At 47.8% G+C, this 27,817-nt stretch overlaps 1 protein-coding gene across 1 annotated transcript; it reads left to right on the forward strand.

The window, feature by feature from the left end:
- On the forward strand, positions 1 to 27,036 carry KIF3B (kinesin family member 3B). The gene is made up of 9 exons (XM_035121438.3): positions 1 to 188; positions 9,718 to 11,196; positions 12,844 to 12,945; positions 14,346 to 14,468; positions 15,810 to 15,928; positions 16,080 to 16,193; positions 20,792 to 20,897; positions 22,358 to 22,536; positions 23,448 to 27,036. Exons 2-9 carry the CDS (start codon positions 9,787 to 9,789, stop codon positions 23,536 to 23,538), a joined length of 2,244 nt encoding a protein of 747 aa, XP_034977329.1. The 5' UTR covers positions 1 to 188; positions 9,718 to 9,786; the 3' UTR covers positions 23,539 to 27,036.
- The last annotated feature ends 781 nt before the right edge of the window (positions 27,037 to 27,817 follow it).

Raw genomic sequence — 27,817 nt, forward strand, 5'->3', positions numbered from 1 at the left:
GCTAGGGCCGGGGCGTCGCCAAGGAAGTGATGGCTTCGGGGCGGGCGGCCGCGTTGCCAAGGAAGTGAGCGGCGGCCGCGGCGGGGCCGGACTCCCCCTGTCGTATCCGGTGCTGCTGCCGCCGCCGCCGCCGCCGCCCCTGCCGCAGCGGCGGGAGGAGGAGGGGGGTCTCCATGGTGACGGCGCAGGTAAGTGAGGGGCCTCGCCCTCGGCTTCTCTCCCCCACCGCCGCCGCGGCGACACGGCCGCGCTGCCCGCCCGCCCCCCCCACCGTGCGCGCGCCTCCCACGGCGGGAGGAGGAGGAACCGCATCTGTGGGGCGGGGGCCTCGGGTGGCCCCACGCCTTTCCCTCTCTCCCCCTTTCCTCACGCTCAGCGACACACGCGTGTCTGGGTGGGGGAAACGTGGGAATGCGTGCACGCGCACCCGGATGCTCCCTCCCGCCTCCTTCTGCCCTCTCAAGGCACACGCGTGTCTGGGTGTGGAAACGTGGGAATGCGTGCACGCGCACCCGGATGCTCCCTCCCTCTCCTCTCTACCCCCCCTCCCAGCCTCCTTCTGCACTCTCAAGGCACACGCGTGTCTGGGCGTGGGTGTGGGTGGTGGCTGCGTGCACGCACCCGGATGCTCCCCTCCCCTCCCCTTCTCTCTGGAGGATGGGGGTCGGCACCTCCTCCTGCTGCTGCTGCTGCCTGCCCCATACACACAAGGCCATGCCCTGCTGCGACCCCTCCAGGTGAATTGACCCCACATGAGGAGGCAGGGAGGGCCACCAGCTGGGATGGAGACAATCCATGGAGGAGGGGGGGGCTATGGGGTGCTCCTAGCCAGGAGGGCCGTGTTCTTGCCCTCCACAGTCAGAGGCAGCGATGCTTCTGAATCCCACTCTCTGGAAAACCACAGCAGGAAGGGAGAGGAATCTTAGGTTCAAGTCCTGCTTGTGGGTTTTCTGTCGGGGCATCTGGCGGGCCATTGTGAGGAGACGATGCCGGATGACACATGGGCCTGATCCAGCAGCCAGCTCTTCTTACGTTCTTACGCATGTTATTAAATGCCTGTCCGCCCGTCCCCTGCAGTTCTTTGAATGTGGATGTCCTCAAACACAAGAGGCAGCCACCAGCTGGGATGGCTTTTGCAAGAGGATTAGACAAGATACAGTGGTCCGTGGTCGCTAGCCATGCTGTGGTCTGCCTCCGCTGCCGGAGGCATTATGCCTCTCAGCACCATAGCATTGTAGAACTGTAGAGTTGGAAGGGACACCACGGGTCATCTAGTCCAGCCCCCCGCAATGCAGGAATGTCAACTAGATCATACGTGACAGGTGGCCATGCAACCTGTGCCGAAGCCCCCTTGTGCTTCCCATAGCCATGGGGTTGCCCACTGTGAGAGCAAGATGCCGGACCAGATGGGTCCCCTTTGACGTGGTCCTCAGGGCTCCTCTTATGGACCAGAACACACCCCTGGTTGTGGCTGAGCTCCCTTTGGGGTGGGTGGGTGGGAACACCTGCCCTCTTGCCATGCTTTAAGTGTCTCATCAAGACTGCTCATCAAAACATTGGGGCATATCTTTGGCATGCCAAGGTTGAATTGTTGTTGTTGTTTAGTCGTTTAGTCGTGTTCAACTCTTCGTGACCCCATGGACCAGAGCACGCCAGGCACTCCTGTCTTGCACTGCCTCCCGCAGTTTGGTCAGACTCATGTTTGTAGCTTCGAGAACACTGTCCAACCATCTCGTCCTCTGTCGTCCCCTTCTCCTAGTGCCCTCCATCTTTCCCAACATCAGGGTCTTTTCCAAGGATTCTTCTCTTCTCATGAGGTGGCCAAAGTATTGGAGCCTCAGCTTCAGGATCTGTCCTTCCAGTGAGCACTCAGGGCTGATTTCCATGGGACTCTCAAGAGTCTCCTCCAGCACCATAATTGAAAAGCATCAATTCTTCGGCGATCAGCCTTCTTTATGGTCCAGCTCTCACTTCCATACATCACTACTGGGAAAACCATAGCTTTAACTATACGGACCTTTGTAGGCAAGGTGATGTCTCTGCTTTTTAAGATGCTGTCTAGGTTTGTCATTGCTTTTCTCCCAAGAAGCAGGCGTCTTTTAATTTCGTGACTGCTGTCACCATCTGCAGTGATCAAGGAGCCCAAGAAATTAAAATCTCTCACTGCCTCCATTTCTTCCCCTTCTATTTGCCAGGAGGTGATGGGACCAAGGTTGAATTACTTAGCATTCATATGTGGATTTATTTATTTTATTTTTTGAAGTCTACAAATTAAATGATAGGAAAGACCCATTGCTGCCTGAGACCCTGGAGAGTTTCTGCCAGTATTAGAAACTCAGATATATAAGCTAATAACGGTCGGGGCACCTTTACCTTTACTTTTACCTTGAACCTACAGAATGTCTAGGTGCCTCCCCCCCCATGAGATTGTTTAATTCTCATTACTATTTTTCATTTCATTTCTATACCGCTTTATTTTTTAAAGAAAAAAATTCAAAGCAGTTTACAAAACATTAAAACATAAAATTAAACGATCCAGAATAAAACAAAATCAAGCTCCAAGGAAAATATTTCAGATCCTTCTCTAAGTGACATTTTGTTCCCCCATATTTATTTACCCTGCTTAATTTATATAGTGGCCCCACAGCAGAAGGACTCTAGGAAGCCAGTGTTGTAAAGTGGTTCAAGTGTTGGACTAGGACCTGGGAGATCAGGATTCAAATCCCCACTCAGTCCTGAAGCTCACTGCGTAATCTTGGAGTCAGTCACAGCCTCTTAACCTACCTTACAGGGTTGTTGCAGGGATTAACTGAGAGCGGGGTGAACCATGTACTTCACTCCTTGGAGAAAAAGGTGGGATATAAATGCAATAAATGAGTTATTCTGCTTACCTGCTTAAGAAACCTGGAGAGGCCAGCCAGATGGAGATGTCGGTCGCCAACCTGGCATCCAGGGATCTCCATGTGGTTGCAATTGGACCCGTGGCAATAGCAAAATGTGCCCGGCCCCTGGCTGATTTCTAACACTGCTTCCTAGACTCTGCTTTCTGGGTACCAGCTGTGCTGTCTCCATCCTATGGTTGTTGAATCTCCTTGTCTTATAGGCGTGCACACATAACCATGCACCTAGGATCAGGCTTCATATAGACAATGAAGACCAGGCACCACCAAAGTAGCCGGACTAGAGGGAGCCATACTATTGCCAGCTGAGAAGATCAGGAGGAAAGAACCAGATAAAATAGCGGTCAACTGCAAAGGGGATTTGGATATTTAATTTGGCACATTTTACTAGAGAATCTTCTGCTATTCTATTTTATGCAACATACTATTCCTGGTGCAATATGAAGGCAGCATAACAGTGGTACCTCGGATTGAGTACACAATCCGTTCCAGGGTGCCATTCGCACCCCAAAAAGTACTCAACCCGAGCGGTGCTTTAGCGCCGATAGCGCGCTTATGCGCGCAGCACACAAAACACTTCTGCGCATGTGCACGCGACGGAACCCAGAAGTAAACACTTCTGGGTCCGCCGAGTACTTAACCCAAATGTACGCAACCCGAGGTATGACTGTATGTTCATTGCTCATCTGTGCAAGGGACATTTGGCTGTGGTGGTCTTGCTTATGTAGCAATTTGTTGCTGCAAAAAATGATTTCCTCAAAGCAAGAAGGGTGCTTGCTTCCTCTCCTTAGACAGGAGAAGGAACCCAATTCTGCAAATGAATAGTTTATTCTGTCTTTCTTCTCAGGACAGTGTGTTTTCATAGAGCCTGTGGTGTGTTTCTCTAAGCTGTCATAGATCTGATTTTGACAGTTGCTCTGTTGCTTGGCTGTATTGGCTGTCACTGAATGCCTACCAGTGTGGGGTCATATAAGGGCGATTGTCATGCAATTTTCAGTCAATAAGAAACACAGAATAGACTGAATTGATATATTTTATTGGACCATCTTTTAATGAAGGAACATGCAATATTTTGTGGACTGATAAAATTGTTTACATATGCAATCAACCTTGTCTTGTAAAAAAATACTTTAGATTTAGCTATTTTTGTGTTCCAACTGATGAAGAGCATTGTGCAATTAGGCACCTACCCAGCAGATGTTGTCCCTGATCAAAGGCCTTGCTTGACTCTTTTGTATTTCGTGGGGATGAAATAAGAGCGTCAATTAGTATATATGGGGTTTTTTTGTACATGACTGTGATATCTATATGAAAGGGATGCATTTGGGAAAGACCTATTTTCTCTAATCCTATTAAAGCTGAAAGATAGCAAAGCTTGACTTTTTCAAGAGAAGCCAAACAGCCATCGATTGCTCTGCTTTTCTGAAGGGTGTTCAATTTCAATTTTCAACTCCTTAAAAATAAAATCACAAAAAGAAATATATTTTACCTAAGACATGTCTGTGTTTCCAGTTTCCTTGAGCCCATAGATCAGGGAACATAAACACTAAAAATAAAATAAATAAAAAATAAAATTGTTACTAATACTACTATTTTTTAACTGGAGGTTAAGTTTGTGGTGTGTACTTGGTAGAATTAGGTACTGTAGTTCAGTTGAGAAAAATACCTCATCATAATGCTCCACAGTTCACACCTGGAATATTCTGTCTGATTTGAGACACCTCTTTACCATAAAGAGGAAAAATTGCTGAAAGAGAGGAAAATCACAAATTGCCCATTTATTAGATGGAATAATGGAAGGAGCCAAATGATGCTAAGAAGTAACATAATTACAGATAGTTGACAGGTTCAAGTAGCAAAAATGGAAAATAATTGTTCTTAGAATCTCTTTAAGTCTCAGCCTCCACCTTCCAGGTCTAATGTGGAATCTTTGTTTGCACTACTAAAATAAAATTAAAGACAATCCTGGAATATATCCAGTATGTAGCAATCTTGTCCTAGCTTGTTGGTTCTCAAGGCGCAGGCTATTTGAATTAACTAGTCTCCTTAATTTCTGATTTCATCTGAAATTCTCTGATGATTGAACTGCCACACCAATTTAATTTCAAATAGTACCAGGACTTCATTTTCAGGCATGACTTCATCCTACGCTCCAAGAAAACAGGCTTTGAGTTGCTTCCCGTATTCTGTACAATTGGAAATGCAATCTAAAGCTCTGGGTAAGTGAAGTGGATTAGAGTCAATTTGGGACCAGGCCAGATTGCTTTTGGATTTCAGAAGAGTGAGAGGGCTCTTTCCGGAGAGCGCTGTGTCCTAAAGGCTTATCTAAAATAGGATGGGCCGTGCATTCAGCCTCATGAAATGTTTGGTTACAAATAATTGATGTATTTGGGTGCAAGCAATTAAGGCACAGTAGCACATGGCAGAACCTGCTTGACGGACATTTGCTGTCACGTGGTGTATTCTACTTTTGGCAAAATAAACAAGGGCACACTGCTGATGTAGTCACCTCCTGGGAATCATGCCTTTCCTCCCATCATGTGGTTCCCAGAACTTCTCCTTGACCCCCAAATTCTTCAGCTGTCATCCGTGCTAGTTTCAAAGAACCTCATTCCATGCTCCAGGATGAATACCACCCCTTTGTCCTCGCAATGTCAAAATCAGGCTTGAAATTCCAACTTAGTGGAAGGTAAGGAGCTGCTTTAAAACCCAGACAGACCTCTCCCTCATCTAGTTCAATAGCCTTTGCTGTGGCTGGCTGTGCCTCCCCAGGGCTTAACAGTGAGGTCTTTCTCAGCCCTCCTGCCAAAGGTCCTTTCACGGGAGCTCCTCGTGGCAGAAACAGGAGCATTCAGCATGCAAATCATGCGCTCTGCCACTGAGCAGCAGCCTCTCCCCTTGACTTCACCCACTTTGTATAAATTGTTAATTGAAAGAGGGAAGAGAATCCACCCTCATTATCTCTCCTTAGCCAGCCATACAGTTAATACGACGAGGCAATTCATCTGTGCTGGGTATACTTCAGTACATGCCTTAAACCGAGACAGGGCCCAGCGGATCACCCAGTTCAGCTCTCATCCTAACTTTCCGGTGCTTGTGTGTTCCTTCGGCGTGCAAATAGCAAACCTGCGTTACCGCTTTTCAGAATGTAGCACCTTCTGGGTGATTGTTTGGGGCTGATGGGAGTTGTAGTCCAAAACATCTGCAGAGCACAAATAGTTGTTGTTGCTGCTGCTCTTTTGGGGAGGAGGTTGTAATATGGGTTATGGAAGATGTTCCAGGTCTCAACGGTGTCCTAATCTCTGGCATGGCGCAGTTGCAGCGTTCTGAATCTTGTATCTTGCACCAAGTTGAATGGGCTGCTTTACACCCAACAGCTCTAAAATAGAAATTAAAAAAATGTTCAGGTCATGCCAGTACAGAATTAGGCCTGCATGTAAGGATGCAGGCCATGGCATGTTGTGCTTGAAGGTTGGACGGGCAGGAATTGCTTTCCTATTGAAGCTGCAGGCAGCCTGACTGAACTTGTTTATATTTGATGCTCTTAGCTCTGTCCCTGGCAGGGCTGCTTGAAGGTTTCTTTCCATTATTTAGCCTCTTGGCTCTTCCACTGGTTTGGTTATAGCAGGGGTGGGGATCTCCAGCCTCCACCCCGGACTACCGTAATTAGGCCTGCCAGGCCTCTGCATTCGTCCCACAAGGCCCTTTTGGCAAAGCCACGGCCAGCTGCCCTGCATGTGAAGTCATATATGACTTCTGTCGTGCGGCAGGCAGGATCCTAGGGGTTTGCAGGCACTGCCTGCTAGCTGATCGGCACAAAGCACATTGAAAGGGGCTTTTGAAGACCCGGCAACTGGTCAGATCTTCAGAAGTCCCTTTCAAAATGCTATTTTCTGCAGCACTTTAAATGAGGCTTCTGAAGACCCCTGGGGGCAAAAAAGGTCACCTGTCATCATTGTGACATTAGGTGATTGACAGCTGGGCTGCTCTACTGACCTGTCTAACTTGGCCTGTGAGGAGTGGAAGAGTTATAGGTAGGTAGCCGTGTTGGTCTGAGTCGAAGCAAAATAAAAAAATTCCTTCAGTAGCACCTTAAAGACCAACTAAGTTTATATTTTGGTATGAGCTTTCGTGTGCATGCACACTTCTGTGGAAGAGGAGTGGAAGAGTTAAGGATCTGGCCCTCTTGCCAGAGTCAGTTCCCAGCCTTGGTTTGCAGTGACTTTCCAAGCACAGCGATGGAAGCAAAATCAGATTACGTAAAAATTACTCCGTTACTGCAGCCATACAGGCAGTATTTGATTTCTAGGAAAGGATACCGGGTCTGTCTGGAAACCTCTCGTAGTCTACTATATGGCAGTTGTCTGTCATTGCTCAGTAGTGGGGGGGGGGAGTGAATACCTGCTCTATTCTTAACAAGATGCTCCAGGGTTAAGGTTTGCACTGAAAAAAGTTCCGGGTGTGGTCAGACTGAGGCAGAATAGAACTGTGCTATGACTTCCCTTGATTGGAATATTATACCGTACTTCTGCTGATGCAGCCTAGAATAGCAGTAGCCTTTTTTGCTGCTGCGTCACACTGTGGACTCATGTTCAGCTTCTGGGCCACTAAAATCCCTAGATCCTAGACCCCAACGAAGTGGAAGAGGGAAGCGCAAGGATGCCGTGCCGTGCATTTTCTAGCAATCATACATTGCGGGGGCAAGAGGGTGAGAAAGAGGCAAGAAGTCGCTGTTTTCAGTGCCATCCATGCATTTTCTGGAACGTTGTCATTCTGGCCAGAGCCTGTGGTTTCCTAGCAATGATGAGCCCCTTTGAAAGTTTTATTACGTTTTCAATTAAGGCTAATGATGGTGACTTGGGAGCATTTTAAGTGGGAAGAAAGCAAAAGCTTTAGGGCAGTTTTCTAGGATCTAAAATTTGAGAGTTCCTGGACAGCATGTGCAATTGCTGCGTAGGAAAATCTTAGAATCGTAGAGTTGGAAGGGACCCCCCAGGGTCATCTAGTCCAACCCCCTGCAGTGCAGGAAATCTCGGCTAAACCATCCATGACAGATGGCCATCCAACCTCTGCTTAAAAACCTCCAAGGAAGGAGCGTCCATGGGGTTCAGAGATATACAGTGTAGGACTGTAGCTCAGCAGTAGAAGATCCTGGGTTCAGTCCTTGCTATCTCCAGAGAAGACTGGGAGAGGCCCACGTCTGAAAGCCTGGAGAACCGCTGCCATTCAGTGTAGACAATATTAAGCTGGATGGTCCACCGGCCTGACTCACCCGTGTACGGCAGCTTCCTGTGTTCTACTTTCTTATCAGGAAAAGCTTCTCCTTGGGGCAATCCCTGGCAAGAAATCCTAGTTTTGAATAATGGCGTTGTTTTTGTTTTTGTTTTAATCGAGCAGATCATTACCATATAACTCAGCTTGCACTTTTACAGCGCTTTGAGTTGCTTGGTGGAAGTCAGCATCTGGCGAGGTGGAAAGGAGAGGCGTGTACTCTAAAACATAGAATCGTAGGGTTGGAAGAGACCCCAAGGAGGGCCGTCCAGTCCAACCCCCTGCCAAGCAGGAAACACCATCAAAGCATTCTTGGCATATGCCTGTCAAGCCTCTGCTTAAAGGCCTCCAAAGAAGGAGACTCCACCACACTCCTTGGCAGCAAATTCCACTGCCGAACAGCTCTTACTGTCAGGAAGTTCTTCCTAATGTTTACATGGTTGGAGGGCAGCAGGGTGGTGGCAAAATCTGGGCCTGTGAGGGAAGGAAAGAGGAGCAAAAGGAGTCCAGCATGTGGACAACATGCCTGCGCATACGAGAGACTCTTAACTTGGAAGCCGGCTGAAAAGAGCTAGCACTGCCCTTTCTCACGTTCTCCTTGAAAGGATGAAAGTTGAGAATTTCAGAATGGATAGACCTCTCTGAACCTCCTGCTGCACAGGCTATTCAGACTTAAGATTTTGAATGAAGCTGTAGGAGCCAGGTAATCCTATGAGGCCTTTCTTCATGAGAGGTCTGGAGGGGGGGGGGCAACATGAGACCAGGCCTTTTCTGCAGTGGCTCCCCTTTCGGGAATGCTCTCCCCAGGAAGCCTCGCCTGGCTTCTCCATTTCTTACGGTATCTTTAGATGCCAGGCGAAAATGTTTCTCTATAACCAAGCTTTTGGGTGATGAACATTCTATGGCCTTTAAAATGTATTTGTGGGAAGGTTTGTATGTTGTTTGTTTTATTACGTATCATGTGTTTTAGTTTTGTATTTTTATGGTGTGAACTGCCCTGCGATCTTCGGATGAAGGGTGGTATACAAATTTAATATATTACTACTACTACTGTACTACTGTTATTACGGTTATTTCTATTATTACCATTATTATAATTATTATATAGTTGTTGTTGTTATTATTATTATTATTATTATTATCATCATCCTCCAAAGTGATATTTCTCATTTTTAATGAAACTCGAGTTAAAAGCCATTGCTTCAGTCACTAATACCGATCAAATGGGAATAGGAAGCACTTATTTCCTGTCATTTACAAGGGGGAAAACATTTTACATTGTTATTTCTTCTTGTTGTTCTGCCTCACAGTAACCCTGAGAGGGATGGTTTTTTTGCTTGTTTTTATCTTACAGTTGGGAAATTGAGATTTTGAGATGGTGGCTTAGCCTGTCCACTCTGGGAATTGATGTTTGGCCTTGGGTTTCTCCTTTCATCTCTAGTGTTAAAAGCCAGACCAGGGTGGGGGTGGGGGCGGTTCAGTGGTTTGTACTCAGTGCTTTTGTGCCTTTCTTCTGTGCTCAGTTCTTGCCTTTGATTCTTTCCAGGTTTGGGGAAACCCCTGGCCTTCCTGGTCCTGCCGCCTGCTGAGTTTGCCCTAGTGCCAACCTGTTGCCATGTCGAAGTTAAAGTGCTCGGAGTCGGTCAGAGTGGTGGTGCGATGCCGGCCGATGAACAGCAAAGAGAAAGTAGCCTCCTACGAGCAAGTGGTCCAGGTGGACGTCAAGCTGGGGCAGGTGTCTGTGAAGAACCCCAAGGGAACTTCTCACGAGCTGCCCAAGACTTTCACCTTTGATGCCGTTTACGACTGGAATTCCAAGCAGTTTGAACTCTACGATGAGACCTTCCGGCCCCTGGTGGACTCGGTGCTCCAAGGGTTCAACGGGACCATCTTTGCCTACGGGCAAACCGGCACGGGGAAGACGTACACGATGGAAGGTGTGCGTGGCGACCCCGAGAAAAGGGGCGTCATCCCCAATTCCTTCGACCACATCTTCACGCACATCTCCCGGTCTCAGAACCAGCAGTACCTGGTGAGGGCTTCTTACCTGGAGATCTACCAGGAGGAAATCCGGGACTTGTTGTCAAAGGATCAGTCCAAGAGGCTGGAGCTGAAGGAGCGGCCGGACACGGGAGTGTACGTGAAGGACTTGTCGTCTTTCGTCACAAAGAGCGTCAAGGAAATAGAGCATGTCATGAATGTGGGGAACCAGAACCGCTCGGTTGGGGCCACCAACATGAACGAGCACAGCTCCCGTTCGCACGCCATCTTTGTGATCACCATTGAGTGCAGCGAAGTGGGGCTCGATGGGGAGAACCACATACGCGTTGGGAAGCTCAACCTCGTGGACCTTGCCGGCAGCGAGCGCCAGTCTAAGACCGGAGCCCAGGGGGAGAGGTTGAAAGAGGCGACAAAGATCAACCTCTCTCTCTCTGCCTTGGGCAATGTCATATCGGCCCTGGTGGACGGCAAAAGCACTCACATTCCCTATCGGGATTCCAAGCTCACCAGGCTGCTCCAGGATTCGTTAGGTGGCAATGCCAAGACAGTGATGGTGGCCAACATCGGCCCCGCCTCGTACAACGTGGACGAAACCTTGACGACACTGCGGTACGCCAACCGTGCCAAGAACATCAAGAACAAGCCGAGAGTGAACGAAGACCCCAAGGATGCGCTGCTGCGGGAATTCCAGGAGGAGATTGCAAGGCTCAAGGCGCAGCTAGAAAAGCGGTCTGTTGTCAAGAGGAAGAAGAAAGACAGGAGGAGAGACGGAAGCTTCAGCGCCGGGGGAGAGGACGAGGATGAGGAGGAAGATGGCGAAGAAGGGGAGGAGGAAGGAGGAGGTAACAAAGGTGACTACTGGAAAGAGCAGCAGGAGAAGCTGGAGATAGAGAAGAGGGCTATCTTAGAGGACCACAGTTTGGTGGCTGAGGACAAGATGAGGCTGCTGAAGGAGAAGGAGAAGAAGATGGAAGACTTGAAGCGAGAGAAGGAGGCAGCTGAAAGGCTGGGTGCCAAAATCAAGGTAGGAGGCTCTTTGCTGAGTTCTGTGGATTCAGAAAAGTGGCTTGGGAGAAACCTCTCTGGGGGAGGTTCAGTGTTGAAGACTAAAAACAGAAGCATAGGGATGGGAATTGTTCCTGAAATGCTTCTCTGATGTTCAGAGTGGTTCTGACATTCTGAATTCAAAGGTTTTCCTTTCCAAATTATTCACAGCTAGAGAACTGCAGCCAGCAGTTGGAGAGGTGTAGGGGATTTAAGACCCGGTTTGGACAATCAGGTTCTGGCTTCAGAGGCAAGGATGGATGCATGAGCTCTTGTGAACTCACAGACTGCCTCTTTGTGCAAGCAGGGAAGCAAGCCAAGACCTTGCAGCTAGCCTTAGTTTTCTGTTGTGTGCTCAGCGGGGAGCAATGGACAGTGGCTTCCAGACATTAGCAGATCAGCTTTATTTTATTTTGTTTATTTCATAAAATTTATAAAACACTGTAAAAAAAAAACCTTGCAGCTGTCTGCTTTAAACAATGGCATCTTATCCTGGCCAGTCTAGAAGCTATTGCCTATGGCTTCCTAGTCCAGTTCACATGTAATAGAAAGCTATAGTTTATTGCGACTTCCTGGCTTGTTTCCTTGCTTCCATGAAGGGAAGAGTGAAGGGGTGGCATGCATGTGAAGAGCTTGTGCACATTTAATCAAGTGTTGCCCACAGCTGCCAATGAACCATCTTCATCCTTCCTCTGTCAGCTGCTCGTAGAGTCGAGGATGGCCACCTCACCTTAATGAGCCAAAGGTCAAACAGCTCCCCATTTGGGTAAGTTTTCACAAGATCTGAAGGTGGTCAAAAACCAGTGATTTCTTCTAACTGTGATTCGTAAAAGAAATGCTCGATGGAGGGGGGGGGAAAGGAGTGGGACTTGAGCAGGCATTCTCAACCCAACCCAATTCATTTCCTTTCATTATTTATTTGCATTTTTATTAATGAACATGTAACAATCAGCTGAGACCTGAAAGCAGTGATAATGCAAAGCAAAGCAAACCAATGACCAAATCTTCCACTGAGATGTGAGGAAAGTGTGAAAAGAATAAGGAAAAAAGAGGCAGGGACATGGGTCACAAGCGGTTGCCATGTGATTCAAATGAAGACCCAAAGACACAGCAGGTTTTTATACACCGAGACCTTTGTAGATGCCATGAATAGTCCCATGCAAAGTCATATTTGGCAGGTTCAGATGGGAACGATTACAGTGGTGCCTCGGGTTACAAACACGATCCGTTCCGGGACGCAGTTCGTAACCTGAAATGGTCGTAACCTGAAGCGCCATTTTGCGCATGCGCAGAACGCACGCACGGTGAAAATACTTCCAGGTTTGCGGAGTTCGTAACCCGAGGTGTTCGTAACCCGAGGTACGACTGTATTCGTATAAGTCATGAAAGCCCGCCAAACAGCTGGAAAGCCACCTTGAGTCCCTGTCGGGAAAAGGCAGGATATAAATAAATATGATGATGATGATGGAGTCCTTTGAGAGATGCTGCAAGGCAGAACAGCTGCTTCTAAGGAGGTTTATGAGACAACCGTGTGAGATCTCTTTTATTTTATTTTAAAGAAAGTAGGCTCTGCAGCATGCTGATTTTGGTTATTGGAATTCTCCACCCCTCTCATTCTGCTTTTCAGGCAATGGAAAGCAAGCTCCTTGTTGGAGGGAAAAATATTGTGGATCACACAAACGAGCAGCAAAAAATCCTGGAGCAGAAGCGGCAGGAGATTGCTGAGCAGGTGAGAGAGGGAGGGAGAAGCTCATGCGTTGAGATGGGTTGCAGGGGTCCCAGGGTGTGCAGAACGGGGGGAGGGGGAGCCTGTGGCCCTCCGAGGTGTTGCTGGACTACAACTCCCATCATTCCTTCCCACTGCCCCTGCTGATGAGAGTTGGAGTCCAGCAATATTTGGAGGACTGAACATTCTCCACTGCTGGTGTGAAGGAGCCCTGTGTTGTGGCCCTGGGAAACTCATAGCTTGTCTATAACGTTTGGACAGAACCCACTGGGAACTTTCCTGGGCAAGTGTCTTTGGAATCCAATCGGCAGCTATGTGAATTTAATAAGAGCCTTGCTGGATCATCTATTTATTTATTTGATTTATATACCAGTCTGGATCAGACTAGTAGTTGGTCTAATCCAGCATCCTGTTGCCCACAATGGAAAAAATTCATGCATCTAGAAAGCGCAGTTGGGGTTGAAGGCAAATCCCCCTTCTTCCACTGTTGCTCTGCAACAATTGGTATTCAAAGGTATACTTCCTCTGAATATGGAAGTTCTGTTTAGCAAGGCTAATGTTGCTGTTTTGAAAGTCCTTTCAGTTTCAAAGATGAGTGTACCAGAGATGTTCTCAGCAGCTTGTGCTTTTGTTCTTACTGTTTCCTTTTTTAATACATGAGGTTTATCAACTTATTTGTTTGAAAACTTTGAGAACAGCTGAAAGCTAGGAAAATGCAAACACTGCAAGATCTTCAAGAAGTTGCATGAGAAGAGCTATTTTACTGAACTTTTACGTTCTTCGTTGGCTCTTCCCCTTTTTCATCCTTTAAAACCCCTCTGGCCAATTAACACTTTGCAGAAAGGAAGCCCATCTTTTGAGATCCAAGACTTTTGCTCTTTCCTTTAAGGTGTGAGAACTTAGAATGTAGGGGTGGGATTTGACTCGGTTGGTGCACAAGCAGAACAAAGTCTCCCCTCTCTGCCCTACGTGTCCCCTGAATTTGCTCTGGTGTTTGGTGGAAAACCCAAAACAGGTTTAGGGGGAGGAGAGAAGGGAAATCCTATTATGCAAGTGGACCTCATTCTGCTTGCAAATCCACTGCGTACTGCCACATTGAATTCTACTCTGTGGCTGCAGTCCAGTGCAGAGGTACTTAGAAATGAACCCATTGAATCTAGTGCTGCATAGTAAACATGGTTTGGGGTCAGTCTGCAAGTCTGTTCTGAGGTCATCAGCAATTCCAGACGAAGTTCAGACTTCTTGAGCCTCCCAATATTTCTCCTTAATCCTTCAAAAATACACAGCATTGATTGGTAACGCCTTGTGTGAATTCTCTCACGCCCTGCGAATGATTGGCATGTACCCTGACAGCGCTGAACTCCAGGCAAAAAAAAAAATGTCGTCTTTGTTGTCTCCCGCAGAAACGACGAGAGCGAGAAATCCAACAGCAGATGGAGAGTCGGGACGAGGAGACCTTGGAGCTGAAGGAGACCTACAGCTCCCTGCAGCAGGAAGTGGACATCAAGACTAAAAAACTGAAAAAGGTGAGTGGCCTCCCTGGAGGCGGGCTGGCAGGTATGCACAGGTACTGTATGTGAGCACTGGAGATTAGCATGCATGTGGCCAAGTCCAGAATTCGGCTTCCTGTCTTCAAGGCACTAAGATTTGACAGTTTTCTCTGCGCTTTCAGGGCAGGCAATAGTTAATTGTCTAAAAGGAGTCAAAGGATCAAACCCCCTAAGTTTCCCCCCACCCAAACCAGGCTCAGCTTGCATCTCCGCATGAAGATTAAGGCCCCGCAGTTCCCTTTGACCTTGGGGCAGATGCAATGCTTCAGCAATGCAGGTTAAAATTCAGAGTTTCTTGGCTGGAAAATTCTCCACTTGCATGATAAGAGATCTGATAAAATGTTATAATTTTACAGGTTCTAACTCAGGGGTCAGCAAACTTTTTCAACAGGGGGCCAGTCCACTGTTCCTCAGACCTTGTGGGGGGCCGGACTATATTTTGAAAAAATATATGAACACATTCCTATGCCCCACAAATAACCCAGAGATGCATTTTAAATAAAAGGACACATTCTACTCATGTAAAAACATGCTGATTCCTGGACCATCCACGGGCCGGATTGAGAAGGCAATTGGGCCGCATCCGGCCCCCGGGCCTTAGTTTGGGAACCCCTGTTCTAACTAGTTCTATGAGCCATAATTATTATATGCAATTGGTTGTGATGCTATGTAAGTCATGTACTTCCTTGATTTTTTGTTCTGCAATAGAATTAATATTTTGCTAGGTTGGTTTCAGACAGGGCTGGGGAACCTCGGGCCTGAAATCCAACTGTGGCCCTCCAGACTTCATTACCAAGCCATTGGGACTGTCCCCAGACCACACCCTTCGCTGACCCTGCTTGGGTCCTTGAGTGTTTAAACAAGCTGAAATGTGTCCTCTGACATTACCTCCTGCTTGTCTGAATGGAGGGTAGAGAGGGGTGTTTGAGCGCTTGCAAAAACTAGCTTACTGTACAAAGGTGACATTTGGATTTGTTGCTCCACCCACTTTACCTCTGGCCCCGCCCTCCACTGGTACGTGGCCCTCGCAAGCTTGCCCTGAAGGGAAGACGGCCCCTTGGGCTGAAAAGTCTTCCCCACCCCCCCGGTTTCAGAGATTTGTTTTTCACCAATATTTCTGCATGCCTAATTCCTAAGGAAAACCCCTTATCTAAAGAAGGCAGCTGCCCTTTATTTTTAACCAAAACTTGAGAGCATACGGTATACCATTTTGAAGTGACCGGGAGCTGTGCAAGAACTCGGTCACTCGCTCGCGAGGCAGAGGTGGTAGGCTTGGCGGTTTGTGCCGTAGCCCATGACTCTGGCTCTCTCTTTCAGCTCTTTTCCAAGCTGCAAGCCGTGAAGGCTGAAATCCACGACCTTCAAGAGGAGCATATCAAAGAACGTCAGGAGCTGGAGCAAACCCAGAATGAGCTCACACGGGAGCTGAAGCTCAAGTAGGTTTGCAGCCGGCTGTGTGTTGCTCTTGAGGGCTTGGGAATGAATGGCCTGCAGAGCAAGCTGTCTGCTGGCCAGGAATGAAAAGTGAGTGCAGTATTTCCCTTTTACTGAGGCTGCTTGCAACATTACCTTTGTTGATCTCTGCAGGCACCTGATTATTGAGAACTTTATTCCCTTGGAAGAGAAAAACAAGATCATGAACAGGTCGTTCTTTGATGAGGAGGAGGACCAGTGGAAACTGCACCCCATCACCCGCTTGGAGTGAGTTGGTGGCCCCCTAAAGCTCGGCTATAGGGTTTGGGGAAAGGGGGACACACCCTTCATTATCTCTTTCAGTTCATCCAGCCCTTTCCCTGCAGCTCTGGACTTGAAATCCAAGCTGAGCTCCATTTTTCTCAGTTGGTGGCTCATCCAAGGGCAGAGGCCTTTCTGCTCCCCTCCTTCTTTTCCAGCCCCAACTATCACAACACCACCATTCTGCAGCTCAGGTTGATTGAGGTGGGACTCTGGCTGGCAGAAGCTCTGGTTTTGATCCTGCCTTAGATGTTATATGAGAGATACTGTGATGTAAATACCGCTACTTGAACTCTACAGATGCAACATGGAGTTCTGTCCCCAACTACATAAAAGTAGGAGTTTAGCTCAGAGCTTGCTAATGTATTTTTTTTATTTAGACAAATATTTGTGTACTGCTGCATCAAAGCAGTTTACGGAAATAAAAAGATAAAATAAAAAAGTTAAAAAGCAGACATCAATTAACCATTGTGGAAGGACATGTTTTTGCCTACATAGGGCAACAGAACAGAAATGTTTTCAGCAGACGTTTAAAAGTTAGCACAGAAGGTGTCTGCTGAAGCTCTAGTGGCAGTGAGTTCCAAAGGACTTGGGGAATGATCAATGACACTCTTGCAGATCTCAGTGACTGAGCAGGGAAAGAAGGGCTCAGGTGATCCCTGAGGCACCCTGGACCTAAGTTTAAAATTAATACAAGGACCTTGGTCCTCAGCAGCTAGTTCTGAGAGGCATTTTGCCTCTGAAAGTCTCTTTTATCCTTCATGAATTTATCTATCGCCAGCATCCTCTCCAAGTGCAACTTGCAAAGGGTCAGGAGAAGGAAACCATGGGATTGCCCTGTGCTGCCTGTTAAGGTGGCAAAATGTTGTGTGCTGGACTTAGGACAGTAACGGCATTGCATTGCATTGAGACCTTGATGCTCATCCTCCCAGCTGGAATGTTTATCCACCTGCTGCAAGATAAAATCAAGGCAGGGCCCAAGGTATGACAGCTGGGGACAGATGGAAAAGAGCAGCAGGCTGAGAAGTGTAGCTTGTGGGGAGTGGAGAATGAAGTAGTGGCATATCTCATCCTGGAGATTTCCAAATTTCTACACAAAGCTCTTCCCGCGTGGTGTTTGTAATGAACAAAGAATATATTAATCGAGAGATCTCTTGCTGGGCCCGTTCCTTTCAAGTATAAAGTGTCTCCAGGATCAGCGCCAGGAAACTGCTGACACATCTTTGCTATATAAAGGCCTCTGTTAGCAAATTTAGATCTGCTGACCGACAAGGAAAGGAAAATCTTCCCTCCCGTCTTTTGTACAGGGTACACCTCATAGGAAAAGGAAGCAGAGCAGGTGCGAGGGGACAGATCTGCCCTTGCCAGGTTGAGGGAGACACGCGGCAATACCGGTTTGTGTGTTAATGTCCGGCTGGAGGACATGCCCGTGCTTGCACAAACATAACTGCCAGCAAAAACATAGGTGTGCTTTGATTCCTGCTCTTTTTTTCATGGGGAGAAGCATTCATATAACAAGGGCAGAATAGCTACCGTATTTTTTCCGTGTATAACACGCCCCCGTGTATAAGACGACCCCTATTTTGGGGGACTCCTGTCAGGGATTATTGCGACTACTCCTGAGTAACGACCTTCCACATACTTGTCTTTCAAAAGTCTTTATTAGTGCACATTGTTTACAGTGTAGTCAGCTGTCGGTTTCATGTCTTCTCATTCCGTATCAGAATCCGGCACTGCCCCCTTACGCGATTTAGACCAGCATAAAAGCCTCGGGACAGCGAATCTCCTCCCCTTTCTCCCCCTCCTCAATTCCGGAGTCAGGGGGAAGGGTCTACATTCTCTCTTTCCCTCTCCCTCTCTTCCTGCCTGTGGAGTAGGGGCTCCTGGATGTTGCCAGAGGTCTGGCACTCCCTTTCCGTCTCCTGACTTTCCTCATCCGTCCCTTCGCTTTCATGACTGCTTGGAGATGGGCTGCTTCTGATGAGAGGGGGCTGTTCTCTATAAGCCCTTCCCCTTACAACTCCAATTTAAGAAAATGGGGGGAGATTGCCCAGAGTTGTTCAGCTTTTTGGGGGGAGGACGGCCCAGAGTTGTTGAGCTTCTTTTGGGGGGGAATGCCAAAGATCACTCGCCCGACTGACAAACGCTGCAAAACGCACGCGTCGCTGAAGCCAGCAAGCCCCTGCCCACTCACCACCAGCAGCTGGCAATCACACACCCAATTGCCGCCGCCGCCGCAGCCAATCCACAGCAGCCCTTGCCACAGCCACCAATCACCAACCCAATTGCCGCTAACGAGCTTCTGCTAGCGGCTGCAACCAATTGCCCATCCCCCATCTGCACTATCCATGCATATGATGACCCCTGATTTTAAACGTTATTTTACTGTAAGAAAAACTCATACATGGAAAAGTACGTTACATTTTAGAATCATAGAATCATAGAGTTGGAAGAGACCACAAGGGCCATCCAGTCCAACCCCCTGCCAAGCAGGAAACACCATCAAAGCATTCTTGACATATGCCTGTCAAGCCTCTGCTTAAAGACCTCCAAAGAAAGAGACTCCACCACACTCCTTGGTAGCAAATTCCACTGCCGAACAGCTCTTACTGTCAGGAAGTTCTTCCTAATGTTTAGGTGGAATCTTCTTTCTTGTAGTTTGAATCCATTGCTCTGTGTCCACTTCTCTGGAGCAGCAGAAAACAACCTTTCTCCCTCCTCTATATGACATCCTTTTATATATTTGAACATGGCTATCATATCACCCCTTAACCTTCTCTTCTTCAGGCTAAACATACCCAGCTCCCTAAGCCGTTCCTCATAAGGCATTGTTTCCAGGCCTTTGACCATTTTGGTTGCCCTCTTCTGGACACGTTCCAGCTTGTCAGTATCCTTCTTGAACTGCAGTGCCCAGAACTGGACACAGTACTCCAGGTGAGGTCTGACCAGAGCAGAATACAGTGGTACTATTACTTCCCTTGATCTAGATGCTATATTCCTATTGATGCAGCCCAGAACTGCATTGGCTTTTTAGCTGCTGCATCACACTGCTGACACATGTCAAGTTTGTGGTCTACCAAGACTCCTAGATCCTTTTCACATGTACTGCTCTCAAGCCCAGTGTCTCCCATCCCATTTTAAACAGACTACAGTCATACCTCTAGTTGTGTTAGGTTCACGCTACATTTTTTCTGGTTACGAACGCGGCAAACCCAGAAGTGTTTACTTCTGGGTTCGCCGCTTCGCGCATGTGCAGGAGTGCTCTATCGCGTCACGCGTAGAAGCGGCACTCTACTTACGGACTTTTCAGGGTGCGAACGGCATCCCGGAACGGATCGCGTCCTTAAGTAGAGGTACCACTGTAGTTGTGGTTGTGGTGGAGGATTATTTGCAGTAGCTAAATCGCATTTAGGAACATAGGACACGTATTTCGAGCCGGACTGTTGGTCCATCTGTCTCAGTACTGTCTACACTGGCTGGTGGCAACTCTGCAGGGACATTCCCAAACCCACCTGGAGATGTTGCCAGGGTCTGAACCTAGAACCTTCTGCATGCTAAGCAGGTAATTAATAATAATAATAATAATAATAATAATACAGTCATACCTTGGTTGTCTAACGGAATCCGTTCCAGAAGTCCGACTTCCAAAAACGTTCGACAACCAAGGCTCAGCTTCCCATTGGCTGTAGGAGCTTCCTGCAGTCAATCAGAAGCCGCATAAGCCGCGTCGGATGTTCGGGTTCCAAAGAGCATTCACAAACCAGAACACTCGTTTCTGGGTTTGTGGCATTCTGAGCCAAAACGTTTGAGTCGCAAGGCGTTCGGGATCCAAGGTATGACTGTAATAATTTTTATTTATATCTCATCCATCTGGCTGGGTTTCCCCAGCCACTCTGAGTGACTTACAGAATTTATAAAAACAAAACAAAACATCAAACGTTAAAAACCAGGTGCTCTACAACTGAGCAGATGAGGCTCTCTTCCCCTAATAGTGGGGAAAGTTGTTCTGATATTTAAAGTGTGCATGTGAATAAAAGAGAGGCAAACGAATACAGTTCAGGTGTGGTCTCAAAGAGAACTCTGGCTATGGTAGGTTTCAAACAATTGGCAGCATCCACACATTTGTTTGTTCCTACTCCTGAATTTCCCAGTTAAATTGTGGGATAGGCATTCCTCTTCTCCCTGGAACATCCCAGTTTCCCTTGTTCTCGTGGTAGCTCTTAGCGACCAAGACTGGTCTGAATGTTTTCTGATGGTGCTGTCCTTGGGCTTGTCAAGCAGCTGCCGTCATGTAGCCTGGCAGCCAGGAGTGGCACAGTAGTAACAGCTAGGACTCTCCTTCCTTGGAGGTTGGGTGGCCATCTGCCACGGATGCTTTAGCTGAGATTCCTGCATTGCAGGGGGTTGGACTAGAATGACCCTTGGGGTCCCTTCCAACTCTACAATTCTAAGATTTTCCTGATGCAGGCTGGTTGGAGAGACTTAGGGAGTCTGAAGGTGGGCTGCTTGTGGAGGGAAGGGGGTTTGGCTCCCGTAGTGAGCTTGATGTCCTTTTCCCTTTCCAGGAATCAACAGATGATGAAGAGGCCTGTGTCAGCTGTGGGATACAAGAGGCCCCTGAGCCAGCATGCTAAGATGTCCATGATGGTTCGCCCAGAAGCCCGGTACAGGGTAAGCTCGCGCTCAGATCTGCATAAAATCATGAATGGTGTGGAGGGTTACTCGTGGGAGAAGCTCACCATCTCCCCAAATACAAAAGGCCCGAGGTGCTAAAATGTTTAGGCAGGAGGTTTACACCATGCAAAAAGAAGCACTTTGAAGTATAAGTCACCTTTTGCTCTCTACGCTGCACAGTGTTGCAGTGGCCGGGGGCTGGGAGGCTGGCTGCTTGTGCCACTCAGGTGCACAGCTTTTGTCTTCGGGAAGAATGCCATGTCTGCACCCATAACCAGAGGTGCATCTCAACATTTGGCCCAGGGTTGTAGACTTGCCTGAGGCCCCAATTGCTACTTTCCATCAAGAAAACTCCCTGTTAGTCATACTGTTTGTTTGGGTTCCTGGCGCAGCATGACAACTCACAACAGGCCTATATGTCAGGGGCGCAGAAGCCGTTATTTCCCTTCCACATCAAACATTTTTGTCTGTAAATTTTTAACGTATGCATTTTTTGGTTGTCCTCCAGTAGGAGAGCCAGGCTCGATTTAAAAATTATTACACCCTTTCTCAATACTGTTGTCGACTCTCTCTGGCTCTCACTTTATGTGCAAGCTTAACCATGCATACGATGTCCCAGAAGCTAGTTAGCCTTTCTCTCGTGATGGCATTCTCATTTCCTCCACAGTTTTGACAAATGTTAATTCTGGCAGCAGTTAAGTGATGTTACATTAATTCCCCGTCCTCTATTAGTACAGTTTACATAACGTATCTAAATAGTAAAATTGGAGAAGCCCATGGGTGACGTATAGCCCAAGCTATCGACCAGTGGGTCGACTCAGCCCCCTGATAACTGTGTGGGAGAAATCCCCACCTCAAGTTAACATAGAGACACTCAGACCCAGCTTCCTGCAATACCCGTCGTCCAATGCTCTGCATAGCAAAACATGTTTCCTAAAGCAAAACTCTCTGCTTGGCTGAGGACTTAAAACAAAAGGGACCTGGACTCTTGTTCTCTGCAAAATGCCCAGCATACTGATGGCCCCCTATAAACAAGTAATACAGCCTTACTGAGCAGGAAGAGTAGGAGTCGGTGCCAGGGGAACCAGGAAGCCAGAAAAAGGAAGCAAGCTGTCGAACTATTGCTGAAATGAAGGCGCCTATTGGAAATGCAGGGTGCCAAACACATTTCAGTGTGTCGTCTTTATCAGGAGCAAAGAGATTTCTATTCCACTTATAGTGAGGGGTCATTTTGAAGTCAAAACGCTGTGGACAGCTTGAGCTTTCTAATAAGTATCTTCACAATCTTTTAGAAGTATAATCCACTTGAGTTCCTGTGACTGTCCTTTTGTTACCTGCAATTGTGGGACCCTTCCCCTGTTTTCTGCTGCAAAACAGAGCACATTTGAGCAGTAAAGTTGTCTGCTGGTTTGTGGACCTAGGCGCCTGTCTGAACTCTCCTGGTTCTGATCCCTCAGGCAGAAAACATTGTATTGCTGGAACTGGATATGCCTAGCCGGACGACCCGGGACTATGAGGGCCCAGCCATTGCCCCCAAAGTACAAGCAGCTCTCGAGGCTGCTTTGCAAGAAGAAGATGAGATACAAGTGGATGCTTCCACATTTGAGAGTACATCCAACAAGAAGTCAAAATCCAGGTGAGCTCTGGTTGTTGGAAGGAGAGCACACACACACACACACACACACACACACACACAATTCTGGAAGCCCATATCCTGGGTAGTCAAGTTCAGGCTGAGGGGATGATTTCTGCACAGTAAGCAGCATTTGGTAGAGGTGAAGGGTTTTCTAAAATGTTTGAGAAAATGGGAGAGGCTTGGCATGCCCCTGCCCCCTTTTCTACAAGCAGCCAAAGAAGGAAAACTATTTTCAACAACTGCTTGACTGTCAGCTGGAGACCTGGTTGTTTTCTTAAAACACTGGTTCCTAAAATATTGTTCCCTGGGGAGCAGTGGGATTCCTTGGGAGACGCTCAGAGGCAAGGCGTGAAAGGGGTTGGTGATGGTGTGAATGACAATCAGACTCTGAAAAGTTGGTATGACAATTATCAAGCTCATCACTTTTGTTGAATTAATGGAACTAAATGGCTTTAATTTGATTTTGAATAAATGTGCAGCAAATGGTTACTATTTTGAACTTTATTGTGCTGCTGTCATCCTTAGTGGGTTCTGAAAACTTCTGTTCTGAATGCTGCTTTTTGTAGGGTGGGGGGCACAGGGGGTGAGTTTATGGAAACAAGGGGGAGGTGGCCCAATTTTGGGGAGGAGCCACTGTCTTAAACCAAGCAGCCTGACCATCCCTAAGCAACGTAGTCGGTAAGGTTTGGTAGTAATAAGCCAATTCAAAATGGCAGGGGGGTTGGACTGGATGGCCCTTGTGGTCTCTTCCAACTCTATGATTCTATGAATTCTAAAGCAGATTGTCCCACAAGAAGCCAATATTTTTTCATTCAGCTATACGAAATGGCTTTCCTTGTGTACCCCCAACAAGTTTTGAGAAGCTCCGCTCTTCATTTGTCACACATTATTCGGATTCTTCTGTTTTCCAGGCCTAAAACGGGACGGAAATCGGGCGGCTCTTCGTCCAGTCCATCTGGGTCTCAGCTCTACCCTCAGTCTCGTGGGCTGGTCCCCAAGTAAAGCCAGTTCCCTGCTAAGGTGTGGCTGTGCAGCTTTGCCTTCCGAGAGCTGAGGCAAGTAAAGGACCTTTGGAGGAGACTCTGTGGCCAGGCTCCAAAGTGATTCCCTTCGAGACGAAGCGATGGCCCCCTCTGCAGCTGAACTATTGTTGTTTTTTGTCCAGCCAGGCACGTTCCAGGTGGACGTCCGTCCTCCACGATGGAATTCCATGGCATTTGGTCTCCAAGGGGAAAGATACTTTAGTTAGGAAATCAGAAATGCATGAGAATACATTAGTGTTAGATGCAACAAGAAGCTTGGGGGGGGGTGTCACCTTGTCATCTCCTCCTCCTCCTCTTACAGTCTTCTTGCTGCACTTGGTTTGCTTGCCCTTGGGATGGAGCCCAAAGCCATCTCAGCAGAACCTGCCCTCTGGGACTTGATGATGCTTAATAATCTAGTGAGGCTGAGAAGTGACCACCCGTGGCAGAAGATCCGTTTCCTTTCTTTCCATCGAAAGACTGGCACCATTGGAAGGGTTTTTGTTTTTTGGGGGGCGGGAAGGGGTACAGGTGGACGTGCCTCTTACCCACAGAAGAGCCGAGAGCGAAATGCACCCCACAGCTCCTTAGACAGGTTGGTTTCCTTTTAGAAATGCAAGCCGAAGGAGGGCTTTGAAAACCTGCTGTCTCTCTCTCCTCTGGAACAGAAGCAATAGAAACTTAACAAATCCTTTGCCTGTTTACAAGGATTGGCAAGAGTTGTTCTAGGCAGAGCTCCTAGAGACTTAAGCCATGACCGGCAAGGTCCACTCTGTGCAACAGTCGGCGCTGTGTGCCAGGTGCCAGCTCCGCATTTGGCACTCTTCCTCCGCTCACCATCCGATTTCTCCCAGTGCGCGCCACCAGGCCACCTCTGCTTTGAGGGGATGCTGCGGCAGTTCCTTCATTGTCTTCCACTGTCCGCGTGGCCTTCGTGACTTCTCGAGGCTGGTTCTGCTTTCCGCCGCAAGAGGGGTGGAAGCGGAAGCAGTTCCTTGGCCGAGCGCTCTCCTGGCCGCAGCAGAACGTTCCTTTTGTGAGCAGAGGGTGGTTTCAGACCAGAGTTGCTGCTTCTGATCTTGTCCAAAGTGGTAGGATCTTTCAAAGGGTTCTGAGCCCCGAATCTTCCGTCAAATGGGAATGGGGTTTAAGGTTTGAGTTCGAGGGGAAGGCACCACTACCCGTTCCAGTGGCGAGGCTCGTGCTAGAACAGTCCTGCTTCTTCAGAGGCTGTCTCTTCTTTCTCCTTCCCCCCAGTTTCAAAGCTGTCCTGTGCAGTGTTTGGGGCTTAAGTTGCTGCTGAATTGGGCCAGATCAAAAGGCTGAAGAAGGTGCCCCCTTCCGGGTATCATTTTACGGTTCAGTTTGTACGTTTAAGATTGATGTATATTGAGAATTCAGTTGTTAATATTTTATTTCGGGGTTGCTGTTGACTGTTGTACTGTGAATATTTCCCCACTCCACCCCCACCGGATTCCTCTCTGAATGTTTTAACGGCCCTCCTCTCCCTAGACCCTGCTGTGGGTGCGAGTGTGCATGTAGGTGTGTATGAGAACTTGCTTGGTTACAGGAATACTCTCAAATGTGTATGGCCTTTGCCTTGCTGCCCTTATGTCATTCTCTGAGCAGTCCAGCTGCACTGACTCCATGGTTTCTCACCCACTCGAGCAAGGACAACCCAGACAGGCCCATCCTACCAGCACTGTGACTCGGAAAGCCCAGAGCTGCTCCAACAAGCCCCGTTGCTTTGGATTCTGGGCAGTGTGTTTCTGGAATGGGGCCGGTTTTTCTGTTCTCAAAGTATGACTTCCGTGGAGGGGAGCTGTGTGGCCCCTGGCTCTTGCATTGGCCAGAGGGAACCTGCACCGCCTCCCTTTCATGGCTGCTCTTGACAAAAAGCCGCCTTTCTTAGGCTCTCGCGGTATAAAAGTGCTCCCCCCCCCAAACCCGGTTCTGCTCTGTTGTTTTGATCTTCTCTGCTTTGTTATTTAAGAAAAGGATTGTACGGCTTAGATACTGAGGTGTGCCGGTTGTGAATCCAAAGAATCGTTTAGGCAAAAAGGTACAGCATCTGTGTGCATCTGTGGGCTCTGCCATTGCACTGGGCTTCTGTTGGGAAACGTCCATTCCCATGAACCGGAAGGGGAAATATCCTTTGTGTGTGTTTAAGTATCGGGTAGGCAGGCCAGTGCCTCAAAGATTTCTCCAGGCTAGCTTGGAGAAGCCCTTGGGTTAAGGATACAAGAGAGAGGAATGAGAAGCAGGAGCAGATAGACCCCCTCAGTGCTTTGTTTATAATGTGGTTCATAACTCCTCTCCCATTTCCTGACAAGGGGCTCTTCTCTAAAACTGACAAACCGGCAGAATTATCCCGGTACAGTTGATCTGCCTGTCCGAGGTCCAGCGTGAAAGAGAAACCCATTAAGGCCTAGGAATTGACGAGTGCAAACATGGGAGCTAGCTTGCGATGTCTTTGTCTTTCTTTCCTTTGATCTGCATAATTGGATTAGCTTTTTCTCTCCCAAACATAATTCAGCAAAAGTAGCTCTTGAGGTCCAGGGCCCAAACCTCGAGGTCCACGACCACTGAAGCAGTTTCTTTAAAAGCTTTATGTGAAACTCTTGGCCGCTGCTCAGAATTGCAGGATATGCATCTCTTTTTGCCAATCTTTCAGCTGGTAGGTGCACCCTACATGCCACAGCCATCACCAACGTTGTGCCCTCGAGGTTTGGACTACAACTCCCACCAGACCCCAGCCAGCACAGCTGGGAGCTGTAGCTCAGAACTTCTGAGGGGCATCAGGTTGGCAAAGGCTTTTCTAGGGAGAGTCTATTCGGTTATCTCTAGACCTGGTCACAAGATGTTCAGAAAATCACTTTAAATAAATCTCTCTGCAGATTTGTTTCTGCCGTTTGTGGCGTTAGACAATGTAACTGAGGTTGAAAAATAAACCACAAATCTCAGAGTGCTGTTCTCGCACAGCGGACACACTAGAAAAGCTAATGCGAGAGCCATCCGTGATCCTATGACTGTGTTACACTGGCCAGCTGAGTGGGTGCTCAGCACCTTTGTACTGTATGTTGGTGGCTTGGTCCTGAAAGGATGGGGTGTTTGTTGATTTAAATCTGTCCTTATTTGACCCCGTAGCTCCAATCCACTGGGTATGACTCCAGTGTGGCTGAAATGAATAAGCAGCACAGCGGTGCAAAGCCATTTATTTCAGTGGGTCACACAGGGATCGTACAGTACTCAGTGGAATGAACATGAATGGGTGCAACTGTCTTCTGAGAAACTTCCCAGACCTTTGGAAATAGCTCGTACATAGTTCCTTTTCTGTCCATAGATCTTACAGCTTGTATCTGTTATCATCTCTTGTCTAGGAATGTAAAAGTGCTCCTAAAGATGTGTAATAAATAAATAAATTCAATTGGATTTATTGTATGTAAAATAATAATAATAAAGCCTCTTCCTTCCCCTCCCCATTGTTTTTAGTTACATTTTTTCATATGCTGTTTCGCATTCACAAGTTTTCTTCCTTTTGGTAAAGGTGTTCACATTGATGGGAAACTTGAGTCTTAGAATATAGTAGAATTCATGTTGTTCCCTTTTGCCACCAGACTTTTTAACCAGTGTGATTAACCAGTATACTTCCTCATTTCCCACCTGTTATTTATTTAGGCCATTATTTCAGAAGGAGCAGGACCTGGTAGTTTTCAACCTCACCCTGTCCTTCCTCCAAGCTTGCAGTTCGAGGTGGGTAGGCACAAGGAGAGGCAGTGCTCTGCCGTTTAATCCCAGTTCCTGAACGTGTGTGTGTGTGTTAGGTGGTCAAAGTGTCAGAAACATTACCTGGTTCCCACAACCTCTTTTGCTGGGCGTATTTAAGCAGAGGCTACATGCCAGGGCTGCTAGACTTGCATCCTGGGTAGAATTGTAGAGTGGGAAGGGTCCCCAAGGGTCATCCAGTCCAACCCCCTGCAATACAAGAATCACAACTAAAGATCCCTTACAGATGGCCACCCAGCCTCTGCTTGGAAACCTCCAGTGAAGGGGAGTCCACCACAAAGGATAAGAAAGGCCTTGTTTGACAACTCGGCAACTGGTGAGCTGTGACAACCACCCCCTGGCAACGATGCCATCTGTTTATGAGATGCCGTTTGTTTATGCTCACAAGGCAACTGGGAAATGGTGGGAAACGGATAGGGAGACTGATGTCATCTCCCCCTTGATAGCATTTGGGTAAAGAGTGAGAAGGAGGA

This window comes from Zootoca vivipara, chromosome 7, assembly GCF_965207765.1.
Source record: "Zootoca vivipara chromosome 7, rZooViv2.hap1.1, whole genome shotgun sequence".
NCBI classification, from domain to species: domain Eukaryota; kingdom Metazoa; phylum Chordata; class Lepidosauria; order Squamata; family Lacertidae; genus Zootoca; species Zootoca vivipara.

What these genes read in the sequence shown, in the direction of transcription:
- KIF3B (XM_035121438.3), top strand. Translation starts at nt 9,787, where the DNA reads ATGTCGAAGTTAAAGTGCTCGGAGTCGGTCAGAGTGGTGGTGCGATGC. An exon ending in GGCAGGAGATTGCTGAGCAG is followed by an intron (nt 12,946 to 14,345) that starts GTGAGAGAGGGA and finishes TGTCTCCCGCAG; the next exon opens with AAACGACGAGAGCGAGAAAT. An exon ending in ACACGGGAGCTGAAGCTCAA is followed by an intron (nt 15,929 to 16,079) that starts GTAGGTTTGCAG and finishes TGATCTCTGCAG; the next exon opens with GCACCTGATTATTGAGAACT.